The sequence below is a fragment of the Notechis scutatus genome, chromosome 3 (assembly GCF_049901735.1).
Source record: "Notechis scutatus isolate UNSWTSFEM ecotype Mainland chromosome 3, rNotScu1.2, whole genome shotgun sequence".
Lineage (NCBI taxonomy): Eukaryota > Metazoa > Chordata > Lepidosauria > Squamata > Elapidae > Notechis > Notechis scutatus.
The window spans coordinates 131,258,018-131,267,377 of record NC_142011.1 but is presented as its reverse complement, the minus strand read 5'-3'; the positions used below and the strand labels follow the sequence as shown (position 1 = coordinate 131,267,377).

At 35.4% G+C, this 9,360-nt stretch overlaps 1 protein-coding gene across 2 annotated transcripts in view; it reads left to right on the top strand.

Annotated features, from left to right (window-relative positions):
* CDH10 (cadherin 10) overlaps positions 1-9,360 on the top strand; it is a 153,594-nt gene that overhangs the window by 104,436 nt on the left and 39,798 nt on the right. For both annotated transcript variants that reach the window (XM_087961176.1, XM_026673412.2), the window contains exon 4: positions 8,555-8,674. In XM_087961176.1, coding sequence (XP_087817302.1) covers positions 8,555-8,674 — 120 coding nt within the window. The remainder of the gene's footprint in view (positions 1-8,554; positions 8,675-9,360) is intronic.

The following is a 9,360-nucleotide window of genomic DNA, read 5'->3' as shown; positions in this document are numbered from 1 at the left end:
AGGTATTTGCCGGTTCTCCAAACTACTCAAAATTTCTGCTACTGGTTCTCCAGAACTGGTCAGAACCTGCCGAATACTACTCTGGTTTGCAGGGCTTCTGGAGAACCCCTAGATAAGATTCTGTGCAGTTCAGAGAACTCCCAAATCCCATTCCTGGCTGGCCCCACCCACCCTGCCTCACCCTTCCCAGGAGTCCCCATGTGGCCTGTTATAGATGCAGGTAAGTGCAGGGTACATGCGGAGGCTTGGGAAAGGTAAAAAAAGGGCCTCCTGGAAGTTCAGGGAGGCTGAAAATGGGCCCGTTTTCTGGCTTCCAGAGAGCCTCCAGAGCCCGGGAAGGCAAAAATGCCTCCCCCCACTGTGGTGCAGGAGTCTGATTAGGCCATGCCCACCATGGTCACACCCACCCAGCAACTGAGCAGACAACTCTTTGCTAAAATTTTTGAATTTTAGCTTATCCCATCTCAAATTCAGAATAAATGTTTCAGGCTACAAACAGGCCCTTTTGAGCTTAAGATATTTCAAATTTCAAATGTTTTGCATTGTTTAGCCAAGATAAAATTATATTTACTCAGAATTTAGTCCTATTCTTCAACTTTAATTAGAAGAAACACCATCAACCCTAACCTTATTTCATTACTTGTCTTCAACGTCTTCAATTATCCTCTCATCCTCAAGAAAGTCCATTAATTAGCATTTACTCTCATTGAAATCCTTTTATTAAAATGATAATGAGTAATTAATTAAACTTTAACCCTAGTCTGAAAGTAATTTAATATCAAGCAATTAAGATTTGCCAGCCCTTGGATGACCTTGTCTGGGATCAGAAGCTAAGAAGGTTCATATCTGGTTATGGATGGGAGATTTTCTAAGCTGTGACTGAGAAGTCACAAAGTATCCCCTATAAAGGCTTTTATATTACTTTTATATTCTTGCCAATAAAATTGTATTAAGTCACTAAAAGTCAAGCTCAATGTGAAGGAGATTTTGCTTTAATTAAGATTTAATTACTGCCACTATATTACTATTGAACAGAAACTAATTATGCAGGTAGAAGTCACTAAGAGAAACATCCGACATAAAACATACTGAAAAGCCTTAAAAACTCTGTTTATTGTGAATATGTGTGCCTGTGATATGCTGTATATTTCAGAACTGAAAAATGACAAAACTATTGAATACAATATAATGACACTTACTGAATTGGGGGAGGGGTAGATTTTTTGGGGGGAGGTCAAAAAGAAAATTACCCAAGAAGAGCAATTCCAGACTAAGACATTGATGTGGAAATAGCTGTGCTTATATTCAGATTAAACCAAATAATAAAACACTGCTTTATAGCTATGCCTCATCATTCAGGCAGAAGGTAAAAATGAATCAGGAAATCTAGCAAAGGATAGGGAAAGAGCCTCTGAGAATACTGGCTTCATGCATGATGCAATATGTAGCTAATAACCTTATCCACTCTCAGAAATAATGTAGTTATTCAAGTCTCTGATATGCGATCTCCACTCTACTGTGGCTCAGGAGGAGATATTTGTAACAATAATGGTATTTCGTGTTTAGTTAAAAAGTTGGAGGGTGTTCTGAAATCTAATCTTTTTAATAAGGACTGCATATTTTAACCGATATGGTCATATGACTGGCAGGACAACATATGTAAACTCAAAAAAGAACTTGCAAAACAAACTAGAATGCAGTCTTCAGAAATTCAATTCAAGTCATTGGGGTTTACTTTGAAGCAGACACATATAAAACTCTGCTGTGAGATAAAGTTGTTATTCCTGGCAGAAGGCAACCCATTGTTCTATCTGTATTTGCAAATGTAATTAATTATATACTAACTATAAAATAATAAGTTATTAACTGAAAGTTCACCTAAAATAAAAGATATGTACAGGTAGAAGTATTGTAGATTTACGGAAATAATCCTTATGAGAGTAAAATGTAAATATGTAAAATATATAAAGAAAAAGGATAGTAATTATAGTGGAAACTATTATTTAATATTAGATAAATGTAATATAATGTATTATGATATTTAAATTAAGAACCTGTATGGATGCCAAGAATGCTGTTGGAATTACGATATTTTATGATGTAATAAAAGAAACTCAATAAAAATACATTTTTAAAAAAAGAAGTATTGTGGATTTACGACCACAGTTGAGCCCAAAATTTCTGTTGTGAGACATTTGTTAAGTGAGTTTTTCCTCATTTTATGACCTTTCCTGCCACAATTCTTAAGTGAATCACCTCAGTGGTTAAGTTAGTAACATGGTTGTTAAATGAATCTGGCTTCCCTATTGACTTTACTTGTCCGAAGGTCCCAAAAACATGACCCTACTACAGCCATCATAAATATGATTCAGTTGCCAAGTATCCAAATTTTGATCATGTGACCATGAGGATGCTGCAATGGTCACAAGTGTGAAAAAGAGTCATAAGTCAATTTTTCAGTTCTGTTGCAACTTCAAACGGTCATGAAATGAACTATTGTAAATCAAGGATTACCCTGTAGTATGAAATTCAAGCTGTACATTTTTGCCCATCTTGGCTAAATCAGAAAAAAAAATACATTAAACTGAAATCTTAGGGGGAAATTCCATAGTTCAGCAGATCAAAATTATCTTGTAATCAGACCTTGAATTACAATTTTAGAGGGAGCCAGACATTCTGTATTTTTGAGATACTGTGTCTCTCTGTGTTTTATTTCTACTTTTATTATTATTTCTATATAAACGTTCTTCAGTTTCTCTCAGTTTGTAAACGTTCACATAATTCTTTCAACTAGACATACTCATGGTGTAACTTGTTATAGAAGAGAAAGAAAGGAATTTGCCAAAGATATCCGCAGGGCTTTATTGTAGATTAATAATTTGAACCTGCTTATTCTCCCATGAGCTGTTCAGAGCATCCAGTAGTGGGAGGTGATTCAGTCTCTGCATGTCTAGGCTGGGCTTAATTTGTGGAACACTCCTTCTCCTCCACAGGACTCCTCCCCAGCATTCCCCAGTTTTGGCTCAGCCTCGTGAGGGATAGGCAGTGCTTTTTTGTTACTCCTTGGCCAAAACAGGAGAATTTCTCTTCTCAGGTTTGGAGACAGTCAATTGGGTCTTTCAGGTTCTCTCAACAAATTGCTTAATGATCTACCCACGCTGCCTTTTCCATCTGGCCATCGGTGATCACTGTATCAGGAAGTGCTTTTTGCGCCCCGAAGCGGAGGGAGACTTCGGCTTTGTTCCGCGATTTGAAACTGCTTATTTCCACACCTACATCCATCACTTACTCCATGCTTTTAAATTTCCTTTGATATCTCTGAAGTGGAAGCTCCCTTCCAAGTTCCTCTAATTCTTTAATCTCAGCTTTGATGATAAATTCTCAAATCTTGCTATTAATCAACCTGTACTTTATTCCCTGTCCATATTTCAGTTTGAAGTGGAACATCATTAATAATAGAGGTCTGGCTACTTCCTGCCCTGTTTATTAGAAAAGATGAGGGGAGATGTCTGTGCCTGTGTTTCCTTTTCTGCTTCCTCACCAATTAAAGAAAATACATATTATTTTTTCACTGTTGTCCCCATTTTGTTAGATTCATAAAGAACTGGCAATCATTATCTAATGCTGTTAGAGGCAAACATGTTCAGTCCTCAAAAAGGCATATTTTTCTCTCATACTTTACCACTCTCCAGAATGATATTAAAAGAAGGGGGATAGGATTTTGTTGGTGGGTAAAAAAGAACATATGAAGGGATGGGGGGAGTAAGCTCTTCCTATTATAATTATAAAGCTGAGAAGTACTGCAGATGAAAGATTGTAAGGAAAATGTTATTGAATGAATGGATGGATGGATAGATGGACAGAAGGCTAGATCAATCAGAATAAAGCTGGAAGGGACCTTGGAGGTCTTCTAGTCCAACCCCTTGCTCAAGCAGGAGACCCTATACCATTTTTAAACAAGTGACTGTCCAGTCTTAAGAGAACACAAAAACATGGATAATCATTTGTAGAATGGAACACTGTTCTGGGAAATTGTGTTCCTTGTTTACATAGTTGAATTCACCTTGGATTTAAGGAGAGGTTGCTGCTCAAAAGCAAGAAGAACTAGAAAACAAGAAAAACACAAGAAAAACTATGTCAAGGAATCTGCTTGGTGAGAAGAGACCCTTCCCACAACTAACTAGCCACATGGAGCACTGTTTCAAGCAGCCAGGGATTGCTTGTTCATTCACTGTGAGTCACTATGACTGGTAACACAAATAAAAATGTGTCAATGACATGGCATCCTAATGCTATATTTGGAGGACAAAAGGCCTGTTAAAAAAGATTCATTTTGTTTTTATATAAGAAAAGAAGACACACATTTTATATCTTTTTTTTTTTTGTTTATATATATTCTAAGGAATTTCACAATAATTTCACATCATAAGATCCTACAGTGCCAGCTGTTTAAATTTCTCTCACTCCCTCATTACTCTCTAAGTAGTATATATGTCCTAAATATAAATCCATTGTGTACAAAACAATCAGTGATTATCCCAGAAGTTGTTGGCAGATTAAAAGATCTAGAAGATCTGGTTTAAGCCTTAGTTTTCAAAGCTCCCTTCTCAATAACATTTTTTTCCCGCAGCAACAATTTTCATTGCTTGTGTTTGCATATGCATATTTTCACATATCTCTTTCTGAGCCTGAAGGTTAGAGGGTCTTTTGTTTGTTTGTGTTTTGTCATTTTAATAAGACTAAAACAAATTCCCTAGATCTGCAGCTGCAATTCTGTCCATGGTTGCTACTTCTCAATATTCATTCGATTTCTGCCTCCTAACTTACTTGTTCTATGGCTTTATCTACCAAACTTTTGCAACCTTGGATTTTCAGGATTTAATAGCTCATTCTTTGAATTACTCCAGCTATGATTTTCTCAGCATTGCTGATTGCTGTCATCCCCCGTTGTTGAGCTTTCAGATTTTAATCTTTTCTGCCTTGTGTCTCAGAAATATCAGGGCAAAAGTCACACAGGTATTATCTATCTTTGGGTCCACAGGCAGACTGCAGAAGTTATCCTACTAACATTTGGAGCCATCTTACCATAATTTGTTTAGTGGTCTTATTGCATAATACTGTTATTATAGTTTCTTCATCATACAATGTGTGTGTGTGTGTGTGTGTGTGTGTGTGTGTGTGTGTGCTCTAGATATTATTACCTGAAGTGTAAATCATCAAAAATGTTTTGGTATGGGAAGAATAAAATTGAGAGAGCATAATGGCAAAGTATACACCATCATAAAGTAGTTCATTTGTGTTTTGGCTGCTAAAATAAACTCATCAACCTGGGACATGCTACAGCATAGATGATTAGATTAGATTAGATTAGATTAGATTAGATTAGATTAGATTAGATTATTTTAGATTAGACAGACAGGCAGACAGATAATCTTGTCTCAAAGGCGCTTTTTCAAAAAGCAAATGGCCTTCTTTTTTCTTTGAGGAAGACATTTTACTTCTCATCCAAGAAGCTTCTTCAGAATTGAAGAAACTTCTTGAATGGAAAGCGAAACTTCCTCAAGGAAAAAACAAAGTCCAGTTGCCTTTTGAAAATGCACTTTTGAGACAATCATGACCTGGATGACTGAGAATCTTCATAGACAATCATGCTTCCAGCCACAAAACAATGCTAACAGAGGTATCTGACTTTTACTAACATTTTATTCATTTGTTAAATTTATATCTTAACTTTTCCCCCCAGAACTTCAAGTGCAGAGAGGCTTAGTTAGAAGAAGGAAAATCAGATCCTTCCTAAAAGTTCTCAGAGTATATTTTAATGATGCATGTAGTTTTCTTTAATTGGGCAAGATTCTATCTATTCTATCTATAGATGAGGAACAATTAAGGAAACTGCTTAGAAGTAACGCTGTGTATCTGTCTTGGTTTTGGAGCCTGATATTTTCACACTGGCCACATTAACTCACTACATTTTTCTAAATTTCAAGAAAGAAGGAAAGTAAAACCTATTGAATCTTGCTTTTCTTCGAGTAATATCATTTCAATTGCTCAATCAATCAATCAATCAATCAGAATAGAGCTGGAAGGGACCTTGGAGTTCCCTTGCTCAAGCAGGAGACCCTATGTATAGGGCCTATATCATTTCAGACAGGTAGCTGTCCAGTCTTTTCTTAAAAATTCCAGTGATGAAGCACCTACAACTTCTGAAGAAAAGTTGTTCTGCTGGTTAATTGTTCTTCCTAACAGTGGGAACAATTAACCAGTGGAACTTAATATTATATACAGTATTATACAGAAAAATCAGAGATGGTATTCAGCAGGTTCTGACCAGTTCTGGAGAACCGGTAGCGGAAATTTTGAATAGTTTGGAGAACTGGCAAATACCTCCTCTGACTGGAGATTTTACAGTATCCTTCCCCTGCCATGCCCATCAAGCCATGCCCACAGAACCAGTAGTAAAAAAAAAATTAAATCCCACCACTGAGGAAAAAATGATAGTTTCTTAAAAGATTGTTCCTTGATGAATTTAGATAAAGCTCCAGCTGAAAAAAAAAAAAAAAGGAATGGAAAATAGTACTACACAGTTTGGAAATTCCTTCTGAAATGCTTGAATGCTTTGCATAGGGGCTGAGAGATTTACAATGCAATGCACATGAGCACACCACTGACAGGGATAAAAGCATGGCTGGCAGGCAAAAATGAAATAATTCTCTAGAAAGGTAAGTATAATATGCAGAAATATAACAAGCAGGGTACTGCTGGAAGGCTGAGTCAGGAGTTTCAGTTAAATTTAACTCAGAGGTCTTTGAAGGCTGTGCAGTTTCTAAAACGGCTAAAGATAGAGATGAAATAGAAAGGAAAGCTCTTAATGTATTCAAATTGATCAGCATGGATTAGTTTTCCAAGTGATTAGCATGGGAAAATGGAAGGCAAGAAAGCTACAGGGGAGAATTCACTGTGCCTTTAAAACTGACCAAATTATTCCTTGCAATTTTATTAAATGGTTGAAACTCATCTTCTGCTTTAATTATCAGACATTTATCTCTGATAAAGTAATTTGTGCCTTCCTGGTGTGCTTTTATCAAACGTGTGGGTGGGGTAGTGATGAAGATTTTCTTGGACTTTTTCCCCATTGTTTCTAAATTGCCAGAGTTTGAACAGAAATAGAAAATAGAAAAAAGAGGTATGCCAGCATAGGAAAGAAAAAAAAATACAAAGGTTTCCCATTCTTGCTGAATTTACTTCCAGGATTATAGCAAGTTTCTTCTATACATTAAACTGATTTGGCTTATTCACAAGATAATCCAGGAGAAATATATCCTAACCAGCCTCAAACACCTTCAATTAGCTACCACTGCACTGCTTGTGTGAGATACCTCTTTGAATAACTTTTCTGAAGAAGTTTTTTCCATTATTATTCCTTATCTTTTAAAACAGAGATGGTCAGCCATTCAGTAGTAGGTAAGGTGGAATGTTGAATTAGAAGCTTGCAAGCTTTTAAGGCCTTTCCTCACTAGTGATTTATGGCATGTTGATATCAACTTTCAGCCATCTTTGAAATGAAGCACCCTCTGTTTTCATGTTGGTTATTTGGTAATTACCAAAAATGCTAGAATAGAAACTCTTTCAAAAGTACATAACAAGTTCAGAGGCAGGGGCTGCCAACATCTCTTCAAGGAACATAAATACTTCATGAGTACTTTGGCATTACATTCCCTGAATTTTTTTAAGGCTTTAGATAAGTATGTATCTGTGCTTTTATTACCCAAGTATATATACACATCAAGAACCAATAATACACATATTATTTTATATAATATATAAAGAAAATCTCCTTGTCTCAGGAAGCAACATTTATATTGGTGGTGAAACATGGCCAAAGTTCTTTGTCCACTAAATATTACTAAAGTCACAGAATGCCCGAAAAGCAATAGCATTTCTTTTTTCCTTGCAACATTGCCACCCTGCCTGTTGATAATGTGTCAAAAAGGAACATACGTGGTGTGAACATACTAAAGATGTTCTCAGAGTTTTGAGACCTAAATGTTGGAAACAACACAGAAATGACATACTGAAATAATGGTGACTTTTATTTTTTAGAAATTGGAGAAAATATGACCTATCACTAAAAATGGTGCCTCAGCTATCAAAGTTCTGGAAAAGGGATACTTTTATTTTATTTATTTTATTTTTTTCTCAAAGGACTGACTGGAGGAAAATCAGAGAGGGAGGGAGGGAGACTTTCAGTGAAATGTATGCAATTCTGAACCTTCCAGGATATGATTTGATTTGAAAAAGGCACTACTACTATGAAGAAAGAAGATAAAATGGGAAAAGAACTACAGCTTTTAGTAAGCGGCATGAATCTCATGAATATCTGATGCTGAGGTATTTACATTCTTATTTCAGTAAAGATAATATAATTATCTATAGGTCTCTCAACTCTCTGGTCAAAATATAATGTTGATAAATGTTTTCACAAATAAAGCAACAGTAGAAAAAAGCAAATTGTTTTTGACATGATACTTAATTAATTTCTATTTGAATTTTCCAGGTACTTCTGTTGTTCAAGTCACAGCCACTGATGCTGATGACCCTTCATATGGAAATAGTGCCAGAATTATCTACAGCATACTTCAGGGCCAGCCATATTTCTCTGTGGAGCCAGAAACAGGTGGTGTTGTAGTTATTGTTCTTAATTAAATATTTCTGCCTTGCCAGAAGATGGTACTCACATTATTGTGTCATATTCAAAATAGCTTAAATTCTCTTAAAGTAGATGGGAAAATGTTACTTAATTACTATAACAAAATTCAGATCTGGGTAGTAATTGGGTAGCAGTGAAATTTTGATCTGGATTTACCTAAGAAATTGTTTTTTCCTAATCTGAACCTAGAGGAAAAGGGCTAAACAAAGGATTCATACCATAAAAATGGATTAATAATGACTATTTCAAGAATTCTGGGAAATTTTTAATATAAAGGAAATTATTTGTAGTGCAGGGTTGAAATGAGGTGTCCTCGTTGCTCTCTAAACATGATTGTTTTCTTGCAGACATTTCATTACCCAAGCTAGGTAACCTAGTTTGGGTAATGAAACATCTGCAAGAAAACAATCATGTTTAGAGAGCAAGAAGGACCCTAAATTTGGAATATAATTTATCTAAATCCTGTGCTTGGTACTATAGATGATTTATATATTGTCAAATGATACAGATATTAAAAATATATTATATCTGAAGAAAAACTCGCAATTCAATTATATAGAAAACTTCAAAAAGTGTTGAAACTTAATAACAGTGATATATATATATATATATATATATATATATATATATATATATATATATATATATATATA